This window comes from Somniosus microcephalus, chromosome 17 (genome assembly GCF_052327205.1).
Source record: "Somniosus microcephalus isolate GS21.2 chromosome 17, FLI_Smic_1.0, whole genome shotgun sequence".
In the NCBI taxonomy this organism is placed as follows: Eukaryota; Metazoa; Chordata; class Chondrichthyes; order Squaliformes; family Somniosidae; genus Somniosus; species Somniosus microcephalus.
In genome coordinates this window covers 6999487-7024495 of record NC_141003.1, presented here as the reverse complement: position 1 = coordinate 7024495, position 25009 = coordinate 6999487, and the positions used below count along the sequence as shown (strand labels likewise).

At 54.1% G+C, this 25009-nt stretch overlaps 1 protein-coding gene across 1 annotated transcript in view; it reads left to right on the top strand.

The window, feature by feature from the left end:
- The window catches only part of LOC147105476 (uncharacterized), a 225548-nt gene that overhangs the window by 130772 nt on the left and 69767 nt on the right, over window positions 1-25009 (top strand). The window contains exons 13-14 of the mRNA XM_086009876.1: window positions 13571-13766; window positions 15093-15185. Coding sequence (XP_085866002.1) covers window positions 13571-13766; window positions 15093-15185 — 289 coding nt within the window. The remainder of the gene's footprint in view (window positions 1-13570; window positions 13767-15092; window positions 15186-25009) is intronic.

Here is a 25009-nt window from a genome sequence, read left to right as displayed (position 1 = left end):
GTTTGCTGCATGCTACACAACCTGGCTATCCGCAGGACTCAGGCACTGCCACCTGACGTTGGACCAGCACCTCAGGAGGAGGAGCAGGAGGAGCATGAGGAGGAGGAGGAGGAGGAGCAGGAGTACGTTCCCAGGAGGGAGCGACCAGGGCCAAGGGCCGCGCGACGCCACCTTATTACACGGTACTTCTAAGCCCCCTGTCAGGGAATGCCTTGGGGCCATGAGGGAAGATGAATGCAGCTGCTCCGCAAGCCCTCAGCCGGCGAAGCCAACAAACACTAAGAAGAACAACCATGGAGACTGCATGAATAAAGATAACTAATTATTACACAAAAATGAAAACCCCTTCCCACATGAATCCCCAAAAACAATCATCGGGCCCCACAAAAAGCCCAACAAACGACTCACTCCCACAAACTGGGGAGGAGTCACTCCACATTTGAACAACCCGGGCCTCAACCTCGGCCTAACGCAAAAAATAAGCCCACGAACCAAACAACCATGGGCAAAAGAAAGATGGCCACCGCCATATAAAATGAAAGCTGGCCACACCCTCTGCTGAGTGGCCCGCGAGGGCGATACCTTGCCCAGCCTTTTGCCTCCCCTGCCCGGCCTGCTGCTCCTTCGCAAGCTCTGCCCAGTGGCTGCTGCGAGGCTGGGGGAAGGCGCCGGAGGCTCAGATGTCCTTCCGCCACATGCCGCTGGGGGGCGGCCTACACGGCCTTTGGGCCTCGAGGGGCCGTCTGCTGAGTGGCGCACCTGAGCCTGGCCAACATCAGCTCCAGCCGCTTGCCCTTGACGCCCCAGTGGGGGAATGGCGGCGACGGATGGCGCAATGTGGGCCAGCTGGCGTCTGGGATGCGCTGGCTGGTGCTGTGGCGCGCTGGCACTCGGCCGGGCCCGCACTGCAGGATCCGCAACAATCAGCCGAGGGGCAGCTCGCTGGGATGCTCCAGCGCGGCGGCTGCCCTGGCGATGCCTGCCTGATACAGCGCGTGTGGCAGCAGTGAGTGCCCCTGTTGTCCTGGTGTGCGCCCGCATCACACCCGCCAGGGTCTTGACGGCATCAGCCAGCATGCGGCCACTCGCGGAAGTTGATGCCCCGAACTCGCGCACACTGGTCGCCAGCGACTCGATGGCCTCAGGCATGCGCCCCACCACGCTCATGAGCTCCGTGTGGCGCCGGTCCGAATCCTCGGCCATCTTATCCAGCTTCCGCGCCTCCTCCGAGGTGAAGGTGTCCGGGCTGGATTCGCGACTCTCCCGCTGGGGAGGAGGGGACCGAAGTAGGGGAACCTTGCCACGTTGGTGGCGGCGAGTGTGCCGATCAACAGCACTCCCCTCTGATCCTTCCCCCCTTTGGGGGGAAGGCCGCGGGCCACGCGCACGGCTCCTGGGTGGCTGGACGCCACTGGTCCCAGAAGCTGCATTCCCCTGCGACAGCTCGTCCAGGCACTCATCCAGTGAGGACGTGTCAAGCATTTCGTCCTCTCCTGCGGGACCTGAGTGTTCCCCCGATGGTCCAGCTTGCTGTTGCTCCTCCTCCTCCTCCTCCTCCTGCTGCTCGGAGGGGCTGTCACTGGCAGCTTCAGGGTCCTGGTCGTCACCAGCTGAAAGCAGGAATGCACAAGAGTAGCTTCAGAGTGAGGAGACGGCGTCAGCGAGGGAGTTAGGACTGGTGGCATTCAGCGCATTGGTGGGACAGTGGCAAAGGAGGTAGCTCGGATGCGCAAGTGCGACACGAGAGGGCCAAAAGGCGAGGTCCTTACCATTGCCGGGCAGTGGAGGCTCGGCTACTCCGCACGCTGTGGGGACAATCACACGGGCTCCCATGAGCACACACACGCGCTCCTCCAGCCGAGTGAGCTTCTGCAGCTTGGCGCGTCCTCCCCTGGCCCTGGCACGGGCCTGGCGATTATAGGCAACTTTAGCCTGCAAGAGAAAGGACGGGCTGTAAGTGCGCAGTGTAGCCCTGATGTAGTGTGCACTGCCTCCCATGGTGGAATAGCTTGACCAGAGTGTAGCCCTGATGTAGTGTCCACTGCCTCCCATGGTGGAATAGCTTGGCCAGAGTGTAGCCCTGATGTCCTGTGCACTGCCTCCCATGGTGGAATAGCTTGGCCAGAGTGTAGAGTGCAGAATGGGCAATTGATGCTCATGCCTGTCCCAATGCTGCTGGCTGAGGGCTGGCCATTAGGACTTTGAGCTCCCTTTGCCCATCATGTCAGGTGTACATGCAAGAATGAGGAGGAGACTGGAAAGGGTACTCACCCTGACAATCCTGGTCAGGTCGTTGTATTTTTTACGACATTGTTTGTGGGTCCTGGGGGCATCGCCGGTGAACGTCACCCTGTGGGCGATCTGCTTCCAGGCTCTGGTGTAATCGTGGTGGTTCGGATTCCTCCCACTCTCTGGGAACAAGATCCTGCGCCTCTGCTCCAGAGCTGTGACCATTATTTCCAGATCACCCTCTGAGAAGCGCAGGGCACGCTCACGGGCCTTCTCTGGCGTTGCCATGACTCCCTGGGGCTGAGCAGCAGTGTTGAGGCCTCTTTGCAAGGCTGCAGTGTGCAGGGCATGGCAGCAGACCAATTCGTCCCTTCCCCCTTTAAGAGCTGGTCGGCGCCACGGGGTCTGCTGTCAATCAAAAAATGACCGCACCCGCGCTGCGCCCCGCCTGGGCGCTATCCCTCTGGACCGCCGGCTTAGCGCCTAAAGATAGTAGTGGAATGCCTCTTTTAGCGCTCCAACAACCTCTTAGGGCGAAGCCACTGAATTTCCGGCAACGGGGCGCAACTTACGGGCGGGCGCTAAGGTTAGCGCCCCAAAACTGGCTATACTGAAATTCTAGGCCATAGAGTCATACGGCACAGAAGAAGGCCATTCGGCCCATCGAGTCCGTGCCGGCTCACTGTAGAGCAATCCAGTCAGTCCCATTCCTCCACTCTATCCCCGTAGCCCTGCAAGTTTATTTCCCTCAAGAGTCTATCCAGTCTCCCCTTGAAAACATTGAGGGCTAGATTTTCAGTATAGGCAGTTTTGGGGCGCTAACCTTAGCGCCCGCCCGAAGTTAGCGCCCGCCCCAAAGTAGCGCCCCGTTGCCGGGAATTCAGTGGCTTCGCCCTAAGAGGTTGGTGGAGCGCTAAAAGAGGCGTTCCACTACTCTCTTTAGGCGCTAAGCCGGCGGTCCAGAGGGATAGCGCCCAGGCGGGGCGCAGCACGGGTGCGGTCATTTTTGCACTGACAGCAGACCCCGTGGCGCCGACCAGCTCTTAAAGGGGGAAGGGACGAATTGGTCTGCTGCCACGCCCTGCACACTGCAGCCTTGCAAAGAGGCCTCAACACTACTGCTCAGCCCCAGGGAGTCATGGCAACGCCAGAGAAGGCCCGTCAGCGTGCCCTGCGCTTCTCAGAGGGTGATCTGGACATCATGGTCACAGCTCTGGAGGTGAGGCGCAAGATCTTGTTTCCAGACAGTGGGAGGAATCCAACCCACCACGACTACACCAAAGCCTGGAAGCAGATCGCCCAGAGGGTGACGTTCACCGGCGAGGCCCCCAGGACCCACACACAATGCCGTAAGAAATACAACGATCTGACCAGGATTGTGAGGGTGAGTAGCCTTTCCAGTCTCCTCCTCATTCTTGCATGTACACCTGACATGATGGGCAAAGGGACCTGAAAGTCCTTTTGGCCAGCCCTCAGCCAGCAGCATTGGGACAGTCATGAGCATCAAATGGCCATTCGGCACTCTACACTTTGGCCAAGCTATTCCACCATGGGAGGCAGTGGACAGTACATCAGGGCTTCACTCTGTCCAAGCTATTCCACCATGGGAGGCAGTGGACAGTACATCAGGGCTTCACTCTGTCCAAGCTATTCCACCATGGGAGGCAGTGCACACTACATCAGGGCTTCACTCTGTCCAAGCTATTCCACCATGGGAGGCAGTGCACACTACATCAGGGCTTCACTCTGTCCAAGCTATTCCACCATGGGAGGCAGTGCACACTACATCAGGGCTTCACTCTGTCCAAGCTATTCCACCATGGGAGGCAGTGCACACTACATCAGGGCTTCACTCTGTCCAAGCTATTCCACCATGGGAGGCAGTGCACACTACATCAGGGCTTCACTGCGCACTTACAGCCCGTCCTTTCTCTTGCAGGCTAAAGTAGCGTTTAATCGCCAGGCCCGTGCCAGGGGTGGCCGCGCCAAGCTGCAGAAGCTCACTCAGCTGGAGGAGCGCGTGTGTGTGCTCATGGGAGCACGTGTGATTGTCCCCACAGCGTGCGGTGTATCCGACCCTCCACTGCCCGGCAATGGTAAGGACCTCGCCTTTTGGCCCTCTCACGTCGCACTGGCCCATCCGAGCTACCTCCTTTGCCACTGTCCCACCAATGCGCTGAATCCCACCAGTCCTAACTCCCTCGCTGACGCCGTCTCCTCACTCTGAAGCTACTCTTGTGCATTCCTGCTTTCAGCTGGTGACGACCAGGACCCTGAGGCTGCCAGTGACAGCACCTCCAACCAGCAGGAGGAGGAGGAGCAAGCCGGACCTTCGGGGGAACAGTCACGTCCCGCAGGAGAGGAGGAAATGCTCGACACCTCCTCACTGGACGAGTGCCTGGAGGAACTGTCGCAGGGCAATGCAGCTTCTGGGACCAGTGGCGTCCAGCCACCCAGCAGCCGTGCGCGTGGCCCGCGGCCTTCCCCCCAAAGGGGGGAAGGATCAGAGGGGAGTGCTGCTGCTCGGCACACTCGCCGTCACCAACGCGGCAAGGGTCCCCTAGTTCGGCCCCCTCCTCCCCAGCGGGAGAGTCGCGACTCCAGTCCGGACACCTTCACTTCGGAGGAGGTGCGGAAGCTCGATCAGATGGCCGACGACTCGGACCGGCGCCACACGGAGCTCATGAGCGTGGTGGGGCGCATGCCTGAGGCCATCGAGTCGCTGGCGACCAGTGTGCGCGAGTTCGGGGCAGCAACTGCCACGACTGGCCGCATGCTAACTGATGCCGTCAAGACCCTGGCGGATGTGATGCGCGCGCACACCAGGACCACAGGGCCACTCACTGCTGCCACACGCGCTGTCTCAGGCAGGCATCGCCAGGGCAGGCGCCGCGCTGGACCATCCCAGCAAGCCGGCCGTCGGCTGATTGCTGCGGATCCTGCAGTGCGGGCCCGGCCGAGTGCCACCGCGCCACAGCACCAGCCAGCGCATCCCAGACGCCTGCTGGCCCACATTGCGCCATCCGTCGCCGCCATTCCCCCTCTGGGCCGTCAAGGGCAAGCGGCTGCAGCTGATGGTGGCCAGGCTCAGGTGCGCCACTCAGGAGACGGCCCCTCGAGGCCCAAACGCCGTGTAGGCCGCCCCCCAGCGGCATCTGGCGGAAGGGCATCTGAGCCTCAGGCGCCTTCCCCCAGCCTCGCAGCAGCCACTGGGCAGAGCTTGCGAAGGAGCAGCAGGCAGGGCAGGGGAGGCAAAATGCTGGCCAAGGTCTCGCCCTCGCGGGCCACTCAGTAGAGGGTGTGGCCAGCTTTCCTTTAATATGGCGGTGGCCATCTTTATTTTGCCCATGGTTGTGCTTTTGGAGGGCTTTTTTTTTGCGTTAGGCCGACGTTGAGGCCCGGTTTCAATAAAGGTGGAGTGGCTCCTCCCCAGTTTGTGGGAGTGAGTCGTTTGTTGGGCTTTTTGTGGGGCCCGTTTATTGTTTTTGGGGATTCATGTGGGAAGGGCTTTTCATTTTTGTTTAATAAAAAATTATCTTTATTCATGCAGTCTCCATGGTTGTTCTTCTTAGTGTTTGTTGGCTTCGCCGGCTGAGGGCTTGCGGAGCGGCTGCATTCATCTTCCCTCATGGCCCCTGGCCATTCCCTGACAGGGGGCTTAGAAGTACCGTGTAATAAGGTGGCGTCGTGCGGCCCTTGGCCCTGGTCGCTCCCTCCTGGGAACGTACTCCTGCTCCTCCTCCTCCTCCTCCTCCTCCTCCTCATGCTCCTCCTGCTCCTCCTCCTGAGGTGCTGGTCCAACGTCAGGTGGCAGTGCCTGAGTCCTGCGGATAGCCAGGTTGTGTAGCATGCAGCAAACCACCACAAATTGGGAGACCCGGTCCGGCGAATACTGGAGAGCTCCTCCGGAGCGATCAAGGCAGCGGAACCGCTGCTTGAGGACCCCAATAGTTAGCTCGATGATGTTGCGGGTGGTTTGATGGCTCTCGTTGTAGGCCTCTTCAGCAGCGGTCCTGGGCGCGCGGAGCGGGGTCATGAGCCAGGTGCACAAAGGATAGCCTTTGTCCCCGAGTAGCCATCCTCTTGGGGGAGGCTGTGCCTGGAACATGTCATGCACAGTACTCTGCCGCAGGATAAAGGCATCGTGGCTGCTGCCTGGGAAGCTGGCATTGACTGCCATGATGCGCTGCTTGTGGTCACAGACCAGCTGCACATTCAGAGAATGGTAGCCCTTCCTGTTGCGATACTGCTCGCCATGCTCCAGAGGGGCCCGCAAAGCCACATGCGTACAGTCAATGGCGCCCTGCACCAAGGGGAATTCCCCGAGTCTGGAAAATCCCAATGCGCGCTGATGCTGGCTCTCCAGGGCCATGGGGAAGGAGATGAATTGGCTTCTCCTTCTGAACAGTGCTTCGGTCACCTGGCGGATGCAGCGATGCGCGCCGTACTGGGAGATGTTTGCTATGTCCCCAGCAGCGTATTGGAAGGAGCCGGTGGCATAGAAGTTCAATGCCACTGTCACCTTCACTTCCACCGACAGAGACGTCCTGCACCTGAGCTTTGGCCGCAGATCTCGGCGAAGCAGGTGGCAGATCTCTGCAATCACCCCCTTTCGGAATCGGAGCCTTTTAACACATCGCGCGGCACTCATGTTTAGGTAGGAGCGCTGCTGGCGGTATAGCCTGACTGGGTAAGGCCTACGTGGCCGACGCCTGTAGCCCCCTCTGCCTCTAGCCAGGGCTGCCCCTCTCACAATGCGTCTGCGAGCCCTACGGACATGGAGCTGCAGCTCCGCGTTGGCACCCCATGCAACCCCCATCAAATCCTGGCAAACACTCTAATTTCCAAATGGCCACTTGCAGCGCTGTTGCCTGAGTCCAAAAATACCTGGCTCTTGCTGCTTGAAACCAGTTAGCTATCCTCCTTGTTGTGTCTCCAGAAATGCGTTGCACAAGACTGTTTTCTGAAATAATGGATGGCCTTTATACTGGAGAGGACGTTCCCTTTAATTAGCGCCCCCCGGGGCCCGCGCTGGTTGTGTTGCGTTCCTTTTTCCAAACGCTCCGGCCGCCCGCCGCACAATGGGGCGGTCCGACTGAAGTTTGCAATCGGGGCGGCCAAAGGGCGTTGCACGAGGATGTGACGTCATTTTCTGCGCGCGCATCCGGGCGGGCGCTAAACTTTGCGCCGGCGCTAACGGGCAACTTAATTTGGGGCGGGGCGCAAACTGCGCTGCGCCCGGGCGCTACACGCATAGCGCCCGGAAATCACTTCTCTTAAGGCGCTAACTGCTGGCGCAAGCAACTAAAAATCTAGCCCTGAGTATCTCCGCTTCCACCACTTCCGTCGGCAGCGAATTCCAGGTCCTCACCACTCGCTGCGTAAAAAAGATTTTCCTCACATCCCCCCTGTATCTTTGCCTAAAACCTTAAATCTGTGTCCCCTAGTCCTTGTACCATCAACTAGTGGGAACAACCTTTCCCCGTCTAGCCTATCCAAACCCGTCATAATCTTGTACACCTCTATCAAATCACCCCTCAATCTCCGTTGCTCTAATGAAAACAAATCCAGCTTCTCCAACCTGTCCTTGTAGCGAAGATCCCCCATCCCTGGAACCATTCTGGTAAATCTCCTCTGCACCCTCTCAAGGGCCTTCACATCCTTCCTAAAGTGTGGTGACCAGAACTGGACACAATACTCCAGTTGTGGCCTAACCAGCGCTTTATAAAGGTTCAGCATAACTTATCTACTTCTGTACTCAATACCTCTATTAATGAAGCCCAAGATCCCATATGCTGCCACCTTCAGGGACCTATGCACATTAACTCCCAGGTCCCTCTGTCCCTGCACACTCTTTAAAACTATGCCATTAAGTGTATATTGCCTCCCCCTGTTTCTTCTGCCAAAATGCATCACCTCACACTTCTCTGTATTAAATTCCATCTGCTACTTGTCTGCCCATTCTGCTAGCCTTTCCATGTCCTGTTATAATTGATTGGTAGGGCAGAGTATAAATCAGGAAATTAGAGGCGCATGTAACAAGGGTAATACAGTAATCATGGGGGACTTTAATCTACATATAAACTGGGCAAACCAAATTTGCAGTAATAGTGTGGAGGATGAATTCATGGAATGTATGCAAGATAGTTTTCTAGATCAGTATGTTAAGGAACCAACTAGGGAACAGGCTATTTTAGATCTAGTATTGTGCAATGACAAAGGGTTAATTAATAACCTTGTAGTAAAGGGGCCTTTAGGGAAGAGTGACCATAATATGATAGAATTTTATATTGAGTTTGCAAGTGATTTAGTTAAATCTGAAACTAGGGTCTTAAATCTAAACAAAGCAAACTACGTAGGTATGGGGGGCGAGTTGGCTAAGGTGGATTGGGAAACTACATTAAAAGGTGCGACAGTGGACGAGCAATGGCTAGCGTTTAAAGAATTAATACATAATTTACAACAAATATACATTCCTTTAAGGCACAAAAACCCCACAGGAAAAGTGGTCCAACTGTGGCTAACAAGAGAAGTTAAAGATAATATTAGATCAAAGGAAGAGGCTTATAATGTTGCCAAAAAGAGTAGTAAGCCTGAGGATTGGGAGGATTTTAGAATTCAGCAAAGAAGGACCAAGAAATTGATAAAGAAAGGAAAAATAGAATATGAGAGCAAACTAGCGAGAGACATAAAAACAGACTGTAAAAGCTTCTACAGGTATGTGAAAAGGAAAAGATTAGCAAAAGTAAATGTGGGTCCCTTACAGGCTGAGACAGGAGAAATTATAATGGGGAATAAGGAAATGGCAGAGAAATTAAACAAATACTTTGGGCTGGATTTTCTCAGCCCCGAGGAGGCGGGACTGCCGGTAAAGTTGCAGAAAGTGGGGGCGGATGGCAAACCCACCCCCATCCCGCCTCCGTGCCCTTTTGTCAGGAGGCAGGAAGCCATCCTGCCCCGGGTCCCATCTCCTCGAGGCAGGAAAGCGATTAAATCCTTTTAACTGCCTGTTAACAGGTAGTTAACAGGCAGAAAAAAGGATTAGTCCCATTTTACCTTTTCAGGTGAAGACTTCCCAACCTCGGAGAACCCCGCCGGGTTGGAGGAGTCAAGTAGGAGGTCTGCGGGGGTCGGAGGGGCCTGAATGTGAGATGTAGAGGTGAGTGATGTGTGCAAGTGTGGAGTGGTAAGTATGTGAGGTGAGTGTTAAGAGTTATAAAATGTTCACTTACCTTTGTTTCTGCCTACAGCCTTCAGCTGCGGTGGTTCCGGAGTCCCCGACATCTTCGTTGTAGATTTCACAGACTGGCTGTTGGATCCTCCGACCCAACAGTCATCTGCTTTCTACAAAGTTGAAAGGTTTGATGAGTCCTGAACACAAGAACTCATCAGACTACACAGAATGTCAGTGTTTGACAGCTTCACAGATTTTTGAATATTAAGGGAATCAAGGGATATGGGGATAGTTCAGGAAAGTGGAGATGAGGTAGAAGATCAGCCATGATCTTATTGAATGGCAGAGCAGGTTTGAGGGGCCAAATTGCCTACTCTTGCTGCTATTTCTTATGTTCTTATGTTCTTAAAGAGGTTAGGATATAGTTCTTTTCACCCTTGTGTTTAAATCCCTCCATGGCCTTGCCCTCACTATCTCTGTAACTTACTTAGTATTACATAGTATTTGCAGCATAGGACCAGGTCATTGGTCCCACTAGTCTATACTGCTGTTTATGCTGTTCCCACCCTACTTCAGCTAACCCTATCAGCATATCCTTCTGTTCCTTTCTCCCTCATGTACTTGTCTAACTTCCCCTTAAATGCATCGATACTATTCGCCTCAACCACTCCCTGTGGTAGCGAGTTCCACATTCTCACCACCCTCTGGGTAAAAAAGTTTCTCTTGAATTCCTTATTGGATTTATTAATGACTATCTTATATTTATGGCTCCTAGTTCTGGACTCCCCACAAGTGGAAGCATCTTCTCTGTGTCTACCCTATCGAACCCCTTCATAATTTTAAAGACCTCTATTAGGTTCTCCAGCATTACAATCCTCCAGCCCATTACAATCCTCTGTTCCTCCGACTCTGGCCTCTTGTGCATCCCGCCTCCCATCTCCCACCATTGCTGACCTTCCTTCAGGCGCCTGGGCCCCAATGTTCCCTCTTACTTTTTTTTGGCTGTGCAACCTCTTTTTACATTGAAAAAGCCGGTCCCGGGCTGCGCAGGAATGGCAGAGAGTTGGGCTGCACAGGGAACATTGCTGGGCCCTAAGCTCTGGAATTTCCTCCCGGAACCTCCATCTTTCTCTGCTCCTTTTAGACCCTGGTTAAAACCTACCTTTGACCAAGCGTCTGGTCACCTCCTAGGCAAAGGCTTTAAACTAGTAAGATGGGGGGAGGGATCTACAAGAAACATAATCAGCCTAATTATAAACAAAACAGGAAAAGAGAGCATAGGAAAGAATAACGTAAGGGAGGACATTGATGGCAAGGGAATAAATAGAGTTATAGAGCAGGAGTCTAAAAAGATGGTTAAACATAAAGTGAGAGGAAATCCTATTAAAAATTAGTTAAACTGTCTGTACAGCAATGCACACAGTGTCCGTAATAAAACAGGGGAGCTGGAGGCAATCATACGTTGTGAGGAATCAGACATAGTAGGGATTACTGAGACATGGCTACAGAAAAATCAGGACTGGGAATTAAACATTGTAGGGATAACAATGGCAGTAGAAAAAAGTGACGCAGCTATGGCAAGACAAAAATAGAGTCCATATGGATAGAGATAAAAGATAATAAAGGATCAATCACACTAATAGGTGTATAGTCTAAAGACCACCTAATAGTCGGATGGAGGTGGAGGAAGAAATATGCAGACAAATTAGGGAAATGAGTAAAAAACATAGAGTAATAATCATGGGGGATTTCAACTACACCGATATTAATTGGACAGAAGAGGTGGGTAAAGGGGATAAGGGAATGGAGTTCCTACAATGTGTACAGGACTCCTTTCTAACCCAATATGTAAAAAGCCCAACAAGGGAGGATTCGCTATTGGATCTAGTAATGGGGAATGAACCAGAGCAGATAAGCGAAGTAAAAGTAGGGGAACATCTAGGCAATAGTGACCATAACATAATACGCTTTAAGATAATTGAGAAGGACATACGTATGATGAAAACCAGGGTAATAGATTGGAGAAAAACTGATTTTGAGGGGCTGAGAATAGAACTTGGGAAAATAAAATGGGCAACAATATTGGCAAACAATGATATACAACAGCAATGGGAAACATTTAAAATGGTGTTCAACAGAATCCAGGAACAATATATCTCACTAAAAGGGAAGAACAAACTAAACACTAATGAGACTCCATGGATGAATAAAGCCATAAGGGAACAATTGAGGTTAAGGAAAGAGGCATACATTAAGTACATAGACAGCAGGGGGGTACATGATAAGGGAGAATATGAAGAAATGAAGAGAGAAGTCAATAAACAATGATTAAATATGTGTAGTAATGCCTCTGCTATCTCTTCCCTAGATTCTTTTAAAATGCGTGGATGCAATCCATCAGGGGTTTTATCCTCTTTGAGTTTGATTAGTTTATTTAATATAGCCCCTCTTTTTATTTTAAATGCACTTATCTCATTACTAATCTCATCATCCAATGTCGTGTCTACCTGTTCTATCTCCCTGGTAAATACGGAAGCAAAATAATTATTTAATATTTCTGCCATCTCTCCATCATTACCTGGGGTATTATCTTGTCTATCCCTTAATGGCCCTATGAGGGTGACCAAATAGAGGTCCTTAAAATTATGAAATGTTTTGATAGAGTGGATACAGAGAGAATGTTTCCACTTGTGGGGAAGAGCATAACTAGAGGCCATCAATATAAGATAGTCACCAAGAAATCCAATAGGGAATTCAGAAGAAACTTCTTTACCCAGAGTGGTGAGAATGTGGAACTCGCTACCTCAGGGAGTGGTTGAAGCGAATAACATAGATGCATTTAAGGCTAGATAAGCATATGAGGGAGAAGGGAATAGAGGGTTATGCTAATAGAGTTAGATGAGGAAAGGCGGGAGGAGGCTCGAGTGGAGCATTAACGCCGGCATGGACTGGGTGGGCCGAATGGCCTGTTTCTGTGCCGTATATCCGATGTAATCCTCCTAATATCTACTCCTTTGGCTCGGCGTCCATTTTTTAATCCCTCACGTCTCTGAAGTGCCTTTGGATATTTTTCTATGTTAAAGGCGCTATGTAAATGCAAGTTGTTGCTGGAGCATGCAGTGCTTTGCCACGGGATGCGATTGAGGCAGAGACCATTGCATCTTTTAAGGAGAAAGTGGATAAATATTTGAAGTCGAGGATGATACAGCATTTAGCAAGAAGATACATCCCCCAACTATGGTGAAGTATAGCTCTCACTCTCCCCTCTCATTCCACCCCTGGACAAACATATGGATAAAATAAAACATCAACAGACTGGGTGATTATACAGGCGCTTCTGTAACCTGGCCCACTGTCCTGAAGACTAATACAATACAATCATCACCAGGAACGCCTCTTGTAACATCCCAAGTGCAACTAATGCAGTGAAACGGGACCACACCTCACTCCAAAACCCCACCCATGGGTGGTGACCTAACCCAAGTTGCTCACCACCTGTCCCTTCCTTCACAGAGCTAAAACCATTCAATCAACCCAACTTGCCATTACGTCTGACATGATCGATGTACAGCGGGCCAACTGAGTTTGCCAATTAATTTTTTTTGCGGTGGTGTGGGGGGAATGGATTCAATAAACACAGACAAGAAATTATGGTTTCATTAAAAGAAACCTTTAGGGATGTTGGTCAACATTCTGCTCATGTGTGTTCCAGAAACTTGAGCACAAAAATCCAGGCTGACACTCCAGTGCAGTGCTGAGGGAGTGCTGCACTGTCGGAGGTGTGCCGCCTTTCAGATGAGACGTTAAACCGAGGCCCCGTCTGCTCCCTCAGGTGGACGTAAAAGATCCCATGGCATTATTTCGAAGACGAGCAGGGGAGTTATCCCCGGTGTCCTGGCCAATATTTATCCTTCAATCAACATCATTAAAACAGATTATCTGGTCATTAGCACATTGCTGTTTGTGGGAGCTTGCTGTGTGCAAAATGACTGCTGCGTTTCCTACATTACAACAGTGACTACACTTCAAAAAGTACTTCATTGACTGTAAAGTGCTTTGGGACATCGTGAGGTTGTGAAAGGTGCTATATAAATGCAAATCTGCCTTTCTTTCTCTCCGTACACTCTTGCTCTGATCAGAATTTCCTTATTCATTTTCACTGCACAGGTCTAAACAAATTTAGCCTACTCCTGATTTCCATCCATGATACGCAGATCGACAAAGATCAATCGGTGATATATTCAGTGGATTCCTCTGTTGCATCAGCGGAAAGTTTTTCACCCTACTCGGACTACATTCACTTCCTCTCAGCTCCCGGCCATGACAAGACCAAGTATCTGCCTCGGAATTGCACCTTTTCCAGGTAAGCCAGTGTCAAACCATTTCAGATCTCGAAAATGCGTGCAAGCTAATAAATGAGGGACATCCACTACAATCTATCCAGATGGGGGGGGATGGGGCGGGGGGGCGGCGTAGTGCTGGTAGGAGTTGTAGGAGATAACTGCATGGTCAGAATGACCCTGTTCCACTGGTTATCCAATTGAGCTTTCAGCAAGTGTCCTGCTATTAATAAAATGAAATGTTTTTTGTTGGTGAAGCTGAATCACTTCACTGTGGAGCCCCATTGTTAAAGTGTCTGCTCATGGGTCCGGGATGAGACATTAAACCCTCATTGCATCAGTTTGAAAAAAGATTTTGAGCTATGACATTCCACAAACTGGCTGGTCTGGCTTTAATACGTAACTCTAATGCCTAAGGCTCTTTTTGTTTTGAAACTTGTGCAAATTCACTGGCCTAGAAATTCGGTGGGCTGCGCCACCAGTTAGCGCCCAAAGAGGGCACTTAGTGGGTTTAGCGCCACTGGCCACGCCTCCCGCGAAATTTAGCGGGGCGCGAATGGCGGCGTTAGCCTGTAGCGCTGCGCTGCCACCGATGATGTCATCGGTGTGCACAGCGCCCCACTACCGCCCCGATCGCGATATTTGGTCGCGCCCCCCGCTGTAACACCGGTCGCAATTTGTGACTGGTTCAGGGGGGCCTACCTGCGGCGGTAGTGGCACTAATTAAAGGGGAGGTGCGGGGCGGCCATTTTTATAGCTGGCCGCCTGCCAGCACCTCCTCGCGCTGCCGTCCCCGGCCTCCTGAGCCCCCCCCCCCCCCCACTGTGGCAGTGCCGGCTGTTTTCCGAGAGCCCGGCACTTCTCCTCGGCGCTGGGCTCTTTTGCCGGCACTCGCGATCTCTGATCGCGCTGGTGCAGGCCCCTCCCCTTTAAAAAGGGGAGGAAGGCCTGCAGTACCGCAGCGCGCCGTGCTGCAGCGTGTGGCGCTGCGGCACGTTGCGCTGCGGTATTCAGTTGCAGCGCCTCAAGAGGGATGCAGGGCGCCTCGAGCAGCGCCCCGCTTCCGTTTGGGGTGCTGAAACTGAATATCGGGCTGGTGCAAGCGGCTCCGTCCGGAGCGGTAATTCTGGCGCCCAGGCGAGACTGGCGCCGAATTTCTAGGCCACTGTGTTTTAAAATGCAACAATTAAACACAACTCAATTCCAAAATCCTTTCCATCAAGGGAGGAACATGATCAGCAATGTTTATTGTGGCAGTCACCCTGATGTAAATCGTCACAATGCATATCCCTGGTTCCTTATACTTTGCTTTTTTTCATGATTAAATATCAATCTTCTCATTCTACCAGGGATTTGGCTTCCTACGTCACCAAAGAAGGCAATCTTAACTTACTGTTAGCGAGCAAACGTGCGTCTTTGGCCCGTGCCAATATCAAACGCAGGTAAGTGCGAACTGACTTGAGTCAATCCATATGCTAACTGGCACAGTTTGGAGGTATATTGTTGGATACTATAAACTGTTAAACACTATGGGGGAAAATTCAGTATCACCCCGTTTGGGACGCCATTATTGGCCGTGCGCAAAGTTTAGCGTCTGCCACTAATTATCGCCTCCGACAGCAAACTTGGCTTTTATCGCCCCTGGAGGTGATTGGAGCGCTAAATCAGGCGCTTCACACCTGTCTTAAGGTGCAAAGGCTGAGGAGCGAGGCGCTACCTCAGAGCGCTGGTGAAGCAAGGAAGGTCAAATCAAAATGAACCTGCAAAGTGCTGCTCAGTACCCAAAACTCCTTCACAGAGCGTTGAATCTCTTCAGAAGTCTCTCTCTCTCTCTCTCTCTCTCAGAATGCGTGGTGCAAAAATGTCACCGGCAAAAAAAGGCAGGAAGCGGTCGCCTTTAAATAGCGCTCCCCCAGTCCCTTTCTGACAGCAAAACGCTCCCCTCAACCTGTCGTTGCTAGCGGCAGGCGGTAAGGCAGGGGGCGTCACTCAATATCCGGTCCGGGCACTACCGGGGCGTTGCGTACTCGACTGACGTCACAAATCTGCTGGTATCGTGGCGGTAGTGTTTAAGTGCCGCCGCAAAATGTCTAGTTAATTTTGCGAGCGGCGCAAACATTGCCGTGCCCGGGCGCTAGTTGCTTTGCGCCCCAATTGGCGCCCTCTTAAGGCGCTAACGGGAGGCGCAAACAACTGAATTTCCCCCCCCCCCCATGTTCTGTGAAAGTACTTGAACTATAAATGATATGTTTGCCTCGTAACATGCACAACGATTCGGATGGTGTGTAAATCAGGTTTCCCAAAGATTGTGTACATGCGCTGCTCTTAAAAAGCCGCGATGTAGGTTGGCGGGCGGTGCTGCAATTCCTTCATACACCAGCGGGGTGCGCTGCAGCATGGGCTCACCCCAGGATTGCCGGTGAGGTTGGTTTCTATCTGAGTGAGGGGCAGAGGCCCAAGTGTTGCCCCACAAAGTGGAGGGGCCCATTACCCAATGGCACTCGTACGCCTCTTCTTGTGGCCGATTGCAAAGCAGCAACAGCAGACCCCCCAGGAACAGCCTCTGGTGGGGTCTCGCCCCTGGAAGGGGAGGGAGCAGGTGAGCAAACACAAAATAGCTCACCGGGGGGAAGAGAGGAACATGTTTGTTGTGGGTGTGATAAAGCTCGTTGTATGAGAACTCAGTGAAGTATTACGGGATTCCCACCGGAAGGGCAAACACTTTGAAGAATAAGAACCTTTTTGATTCTGAGAAAGAATGTTATTCCGTGTTATATTTTTCTGGAATGTACCAGTCAATTGTTTGAATTCTCCAGAGCGCAATGCTGAGTATTCTAAACAAGGAAAGGGTGTGGAGAGATGTAGGACAGGTCTCCAAAGCGAGAGAACGGAAACTGATATTCTTGGTAATACTGCATATAAAAATCTAAATAAGCTTGTTTGACATTGATTTGAAATGTAGTGCCTCAGCTCTCCCTCCTCGGGAGAGATTCACTGATCACCATAGGACAACGTGATGTATGTTGACTTGTCTCGCTCCTAAATATGAAGACAGCTTCACAGGGCAGTTACTGTCAACATGGAACCTTGCTGGATGCGAGCGAGGTACAACATCGCAGCCCCGATTCTGTGGCCCTGTGCCCAATGCCTTGTGAGCGGAGCCCTCCCCATTTCCTATTTCTAAATTCATTCTGGGGATGTGCGCGTTGCTAGCAAGGCCGGCATGTATTGTTTAAATGGGCGAGCAATCCTTTTCATCACGGACTTCGCTCCTGCCAACCTTCAGGTGGCAGCTCTGTGGAGCTGAGGTGCTCACTATCATGGGAGGGATTGTTGATGGAGGGAGACAATACCATCAGGATTGAGGATTCACTCCCGAATTGTTAAAGTGGGAGGAATAAAAGCGTGAAAGTACGGAACACGAGAAGGCCATTTGAGCCATCAAGGCTGTTTCTGCCCCAGGCCATTGACCTTCTATTCCATCATGGCACCGGTTTAATCTCTTGAGGAATATTTTGCATATTGGGAGAAGCAGCAAGGAATCCTATATAAAAACAGAGAATGCTGGAAATACTCAGCAGGTCAGGCAGCATCTGTGGAGAGAGAAACAGAGTTAACGTTTCAGGCCGATGACTCTTCGTCAGAACTCTATATCCTGGGCATGTTACCGATTGCTTGCTGATCCAGATAGCTAAGGAGCAAACAAGCGGGGTGGGGTGAGGGGGCAGCTCTGGGTCTGGTTTGGAGTCAGCCTAAACATTGACCAGGAGAGTACAACAAGGACTGTGGGAGAACGAGGCAACAGTTCACGGACTGGAAGAGATTGTTAGAGTGAGAAAGCTTGGCGGAGAAGGGATGTTCTTTTCAATGCACGAAGTAGGAATTACAAAGTTAAATGATGCCACACACTAGGAATAAGGTGCTAATGGCATTAAAGAGGGAATTGCTCAAGTCTCCAAGTGCAGCAGTGGACAGATACGGTTATAAAGATGACCAAGACTGGTGCAATGGGCAAATATAGATGATGGGATTAGGATTTCATGGAACATAGAAACAATATACAAGGCTGCTATAAGTACAGTCCCCACCATTGAGTACAATGGATGCAGGACAGTCCCCACCTCTTACACCACCAGTGCTCAGCACAGGCAGCCGCCTAGATCGAGCTAACTGTTTGCCTTCATCCTAAGAGTCAACGGCAAAGCGCCGCTTATAATGTATTAAGCTCGCTGAATATTTCAGGCAGTTCAATAAGTTCTTACCCTATACTTACCCATTGAAAATGCTCTGCTGATTTCAGTCAAAGTTGGGGTTCAAGCAGTTTCATTCCGCTGTTCGCACCTGGTTAAAGTGCGATTACCCTAGTGATGAGATTCTGGATGTAAGCACTAACAATTAGAAGAGGTAGTTGCTATGTGAGATTTCCTCTATTTTTAAATATGTTACTGTGGGAGACTACAGTCTCCCACGTAAAGAAATAGGCAACACAGTGAGCTACAAGAAATAGGTCTTTACTCCAACTCTCACAATACAGTACTGAATTCGTAAAGCCCGCGAACCTGTGATGACTCACGGATTGGTCACCTGCTGGAACCTGATTGGTTTTCCTTCTCTCAGCAGCAGGCAAGTCTGAACATGCCTTATTCCTCTCAGCTTGCAACTGTCTTGCGGGGGGAGGGGAATACAGCAGTTAAAAGGGGTTATACAGGTTTATCTACATACACACAGTGTTTCCCCAATGTGGTAACGCCACATTACCGTCCACCACGTGTAGCGGGCAAATCGCATTAACACCAACGCGCCAGCTATAAGCGGGGACTGTACGCGAGGGTTGCCAACCCTCCTGGATTGGCCTGGAGTCTCCAGGAATTCAAATCTAATCTCCAGGACACTCTGCGAACAGCCCCGGAGAACAATCAGAGGGCAAAAACATTTTAAAAAAAAATTCTTACAACAATTTTGTTTATTAGTTAGGAGGTGGGGGTAAAAGGCTGTTTGACTGATGGTGAAGAATCATTTAATGAAGAGTCTATTCGCTTTCCGATTGGCTGGGAAGGCGGTGGGCCGTGTGGATGGATGTGTCAGGTGACCAATGGCTGGAGGTCATGTGATGAACGCTCCAGGAACTAGGAAGGTTGGTTGGAAAGACACTGAGAGCAATGTGGTATCAGGCAACTGGGAAATGAGCAGAACTCCTGGATAATTCCTTTGGATTGGTGTTCATCAAAGAAACCTTTGACTCTCCCTTGGAAATGTGGACTGATTTCCCGGAGATTAGAAATTTTAAGGACAGTGGTGATTACTGATAAGAAAGCGATGGGAAGGTGGAAGGTGCTGAAGGAGGGTAAGACCCCAGAGACACCTCACACACAAAGCTACAGAACTGGTCACCAATCATTAGAATTGAGACACGGACCAAGGGATTGGAGAGAAGAGAACATCACAATTACCTTCCCAAAAGGATTGTCCTGGGAACTTCAGCCCAATCAGCCCAACATCTGTGGTGGCTCCAATGTGGCAACCCTGATGAGAGGCATTGCGAGACGCACTGCCACCGTCCTGCCCGATATTCAGATCAGCAGCTTTATAACCGGTGGCAGATATGAAACAGCCCGTTTTCCATCACCGCCCAAGTCGAATTTCAACCTCCCGAAATTCTCAGCACTGCTCCACGACCCATCCCACTGGACACCCCCCCCCCTGCCCCCGACACAGCTCCATGCACTGCTCCCTCTGACAGAGCTCCATGCACTGCTCCCTCTGACACAGCTCCATGCACTGCTCCCTCTGACACAGCTCCATGCACTGCTCCCTCTGACACAGCTCCATGCACTGCTCCCTCTGACAGAGCTCCATGCATTGCTGCTCCCTCTGACAGAGCTCCATGCATTGCTGCTCCCTCTGACACAGCTCCATGCACTGCTCCCTCTGACACAGCTCCATGCACTGCTCCCTCTGACACAGCTCCATGCATTGCTCCCTCTGACAGAGCTCCATGCATTGCTGCTCCCTCTGACAGAGCTCCATGCATTGTTGCTCCCTCTGACAGAGCTCCATGCATTGCTGCTCCCTCTGACACAGCTCCATGCACTGCTCCCTCTGACACAGCTCCATGCACTGCTCCCTCTGACACAGCTCCATGCACTGCTCCCTCTGACACAGCTCCATGCACTGCTCCCTCTGACAGAGCTCCATGCACTGCTGCTCCCTCTGACACAGCTCCATGCACTGCTCCCTCTGACACAGCTCCATGCACTGCTCCCTCTGACACAGCTCCATGCACTGCTCCCTCTGACACAGCTCCATGCACTGCTGCTCCCTCTGACACAGCTCCATGCACTGCTCCCTCTGACACAGCTCCATGCATTGCTGCTCCCTCTGACACAGCTCCATGCATTGCTCCCTCTGACACAGCTCCATGCATTGCTGCTCCCTCTGACACAGCTCCATGCATTGCTGCTCCCTCTGACACAGCTCCATGCACTGCTGCTCCCTCTGACATAGCTCCATGCATTGCTGCTCCCTCTGACACAGCTCCATGCACTGCTCCCTCTGACACGGCTCCATGCACTGCTGCTCCCTCTGACACAGCTCCATGCACTGCTGCCCTCTGACACAGCTCCACGCACTGCTGCCCACTCTGACACAGCTCCACGCACTGCTGCCCACTCTGACACAGCTCCATGCACTGCTGCCCTCTGACACAGCTCCATGCACTGCTGCCCCGACACAGCTCCATGCACTGCTGCCTCCGGCACAGCTCCATGCACTGCTGCTCCCTCTGACACAGCTCCATGCACTGCCGCCCTCTGACACAGCTCCATGCACTTCCGCCCTCTCTGACACAGCTCCATGCACTGCTGCCCTCTGACACAGCTCCATGCACTTCCGCCCTCTCTGACACAGCTCCATGCACTGCTGCCCTCTGACACAGCTCCATGCACTTCCGCCCTCTCTGACACAGCTCCATGCATTGCTGCTCCCTCTGACACAGCTCCATGCACTGCTGCCCCATCTGACACAGCTCCATGCACTGTTGCTCCCTCTGACACAGCTCCATGCACTGCTGCTCCCTCTGACACAGCTCCATGCACTGCTCCCTCTGACACAGCTCCATGCACTTCCGCCCTCTCTGACACAGCTCCATGCACTTCCGCCCTCTCTGACACAGCTCCATGCACTTCCGCCCTCTCTGACACAGCTCCATGCACTGCCGCCCTCTCTGACACAGCTCCATGCATTGCTGCTCCCTCTGACACAGCTCCATGCACTTCCGCCCTCTCTGACACAGCTCCATGCATTGCTGCTCCCTCTGGCACAGCTCCATGCATTGCTGCTCCCTCTGACACAGCTCCATGCACTGCTGCTCCCTCCGACACAGCTCCATGCACTGCTGCTCCTCCCCGACACAGCTCCATGCACTGCTGCTCCCTCTGACACAGCTCCATGCACTGCTGCCCCATCTGACACAGCCCCATGCACTGCTGCTCCTCCCTGACACAGCTCCATGCACTGCTGTTCCTTCTGACACCTTAGATGGAAATCCACATCAGTAACTGCCTGCCAGAGTCGAATAGTTTTACAGCACTCACAGTTTAGGCTCACACAGAAAGAATTTCAATTTGTATAAGGTGCCAGAGGAAGGGGGTGGGGTGGGGCTGGTGATCAAGGAGAGGAGGGAGTGGAGGAGGCACAAACAAGAGGCAAATATATATATAGACTAGCTGAAGTGCCCGGCGGTGCCGAGGCTTTTTCGAGGGCATGTTGTTGTTGGAAGAGAGAGAGAGAGCGACTGGGGGGAAGAGAGAGAGCGACTGGGGGGAAGAGAGAGAGCGACTGGGGGGAAGAGAGAGCGGGTGGGGGGAAGGGAGGGCGGGTGGGGGGAAGGGAGGGCGGGGGGGAAGGGAGGGGGGGAAGGGGCGGGGGGAAGGGGGGGGGAAGGGGGCGGGGGGGAAGGGGCGGGGGAGGGGGGGCAGGGGGGGCGGGGGGAAGGGGGGGCGGGGGGGGAAGGGGCTGCTCTCGGAGCCCCGGCCCCGCACTCTCGAGAGCCCTGCTCTCCAAGCCCCAGCCGCCCCGCTGTCCGAGCTCCGCCCCCCCACCCAAGCCCCGCCCCCCCCCACCCGAGCCCCGCCCACCCCCCGCACGAGCCGAGCGCGGAACACTCACCAAGGCCGAGAGCACTGTCGAGAGCCCCGCCCCCCCCCCCGCCCGAGCCGAGCGCGGAACACTCACCAAGGCCGAGAGCACTGTCGAGAGCCCCGCCCCCCCCCCGCCCGAGCCGAGCGCGGAACACTCACCAAGGCCGAGAGCACTGTCGAGAGCCCCGCCCCCCCCGCCCGAGCCGAGCACGGAACACTCACCAAGGCCGAGAGCACTGTCGAGTGCCCTGCCCCCCCCCGCCCGAGCCGAGCGCGGAACACTCACCAAGGCCGAGAGCACTGTCGAGAGCCCCGCCCCCCCCCACTCCCCGCCCGAGCCGAGCGCGGAACACTCACCAAGGCCGAGAGCACTGTCGAGAGCCCCGCCCCCCCCGCCCGAGCCGAGCGCGGAACACTCACCAAGGCCGAGAGCACTGTCGAGTGCCCTGCCCCCCCCCCCCTGCCCGAGCCGAGCGCGGAAGACTCACCAAGGCCGAGAGCACTGTCGAGAGCCCCGCCCCCCCCCCGCCCGAGCCGAGCGCGGAACAGAGACGCCGCGTCTCACCTGGTCCTGCTGCACGCGCACCCTGACCCTCGTGGCTGACGCCGTTGCCCTGGGTAACATGACACGGTGGGGGAGGTGAGGAGCTTAGCAGAAGCCCAATCACCTAGCTTGGGCGTGGCTGGGCAAGAAAGGCGCAGGCTTTCAGGCCTAAGAAAAAAACGGGGAAAGGTAGGAAAAAGAATGTTCAGGTTAGAGAAAATATTTACAAATGAGTGATTTTTTTAAAAACAATTTAATAAATTCAATTTTATTTTGGTGGAAATGTATATTTGAAAAGGAAAGACGCAGAATGCAGGAAAAAGAATGGAAGCAAGATGGCGGCGACTCACCTCGGTTCAGAACGATAAGGCCCACCCACACACGCACCGATTGGTCGACCGTCAGGTCACCAAAGCGTAGGATTGGTCAATTGTCCCCGTCACTCGACCGTAGGAGGGCCCGGCCGCACGCGGCAGCAAGCCGGCGTACGATTGGTCGAGCTCGAGGTCACTCTGTCGCTAATGAGCGGATAATGAGATGCTAATGAGCGGAACGTTAAGGTTTTTCGGATACCGCGGGCGCGATTTTAGCCCGGCCGAAACGTAAATACGCTTAAAACCGTTTTGGAAAGGTAAGCTTTCTTTCGACGTAACGCACGCGTAGGTACGCCCTGTAACTTTCGAGCACATAGCTGCCCAGACGCACACGTGCAGACAGACAGAAGGACAGACAGAAGGACAGACAGAAGGACCGATTTATATATATAGACTAGCTGAAGTGCCGGCGGTGCCGAGGCTTTTTCGAGGGCATGTTGGAAGAGAGAGAGAGAGAGCGACTGGGGGGGGGGGGGAGGGAGGAGGGGGGGGAGGGAGGAGGGAGGAGGGAGGGGGGGAGGGGGGAAGGGAGGGCGGGGGGGGGAGGGCGGGGGAAGGGGGGGAAGGGAAAGGGGGAAGGGGGGGAGGGCGGGGGGGAGGGGGGGAAGGGAAAGGGGGGGAAGGGAAGGGGGGAAGGGGGGGAGGGGAGGGGGAGGGGGGAAGGGGGGGGAGGGAGGGGAGGCGGGGGGGAGGGATGGCGGGGGCCCCCCCGAGGGTCGCGGCCCCCCCCACCGAGGGTCGCGGCCCCCCCCGAGGGTCGCGGCCCCCCGAGGGTCACGGCCCCCCCCGAGGGTCGCGCCCCCCCCCCGAGGGTCGCGGCCCCCGCAGAGGGTCGCGGCCCCCCCCCCCCGAGGGTCGCGCCCCCCCCCCGAGGTGACGACCGCCGATTGCGGCTGTGCGAGACGGCCGGGGGGCCGGTTGCCAGGGTGACGCTTGACGCTCAGCAAGCCCCGCCCCCGGCCGAGCCAGAGAGAGACGCCGCGTCTCAGCTCCTGCTGCGCGCGCACCCTAGCGGCGCTGGGCTGAGGCTCGGCCCTCCAGCCTTCGAGTGGGACCGGGAGGTGCCTAGCTCGGACGTGGGTGCGAAGGAGAAGCCGAGGCTTCGAGGCCTACCTGGAAAAACGGGAAAGGTAGGAAAATTAATGAGATTAGATAAGTTAATTCGTTTCTAAATCATTTTTTTTTAAAACAATATGTGTTTTAAAGCAACGTTTTTTTTAAAGACGCAGTAAGTGGGAAAAAGAAAGGAAAAGTTTGGAATCAAGATGGCGGCGACTCACCTCGGTTCAGAACGATAAGGCCCGGCCACACACGCACCGAGTGGCCCGGCGGCACACGCCAGCAACCCGGCATACGATTGGTCGAGCTCGAGGTCACTCTGTCGCTGATGAGCGGATAATGAGATGCTAATGAGCGGAACGTTGAAGGTTTTTGGGATACCGCGGGCGCGATTTTAGCCCGGCCGAAACGTAAATACGCTTAAAACCGTCTCGGAAGCGTAAGCTTTCTTTGGAGGTACGCGCGCGTAGGTACGCCCTGTAACTTTCGAGCGCATAGCCCGACAGACGCACAGGCGATGACAGACAGACAGAATGACAGAATGACAGACAGACAGACAGATGTACCGATTTATTTTATATATATAGACTAGCTGAAGTACCTGGCGGTGCCGAGGCTTTTTCGAGGAATGTTGTTGTTGGAAGAGAGAGAGAGAGCGACTGGGGGGAAGAGAGAGAGCGACTGGGGGGAAGAGAGAGAGCGACTGGGGGAAGAGAGGGAGGGGAGGGGAGGGGGGAGGGGAGGGGGAGGGGGGGAGGGGAGGGCGGGGAAGGGAGGGCGGGGGGGAGGGGAGGGCGGGGGAGGGGGGGGAGGGAGGGTGGGGGGCCCCCCCCGAGGGTCGCTGCCCCCCCGAAGGTCGCGCCCCCCCCGAGGGTCGCGGCCCCCCCCCTGAGGGTCGCGCCCCCCCCCCGAGGTGAAGACCGCCGATTGCTGCGCGCAGCAGGAGCTGAGACGCGGCGTCTCTCTTTGGCTCGGCCGGCGGGCCCGGTTGCCAGGGTAACCGTCAACGCTCAGCAAGCCCCGCCCCCCGGCCGAGCCAGAGAGAGAGACGCCGCGTCTCAGCTGCTCCTGCTGCGCGGCGGCCCCCCCGAGGGTCGCGGCCCCCCCCCCGAGGTGAAGACCGCCGATTGCGCTGTGCGAGACGGCCGGTG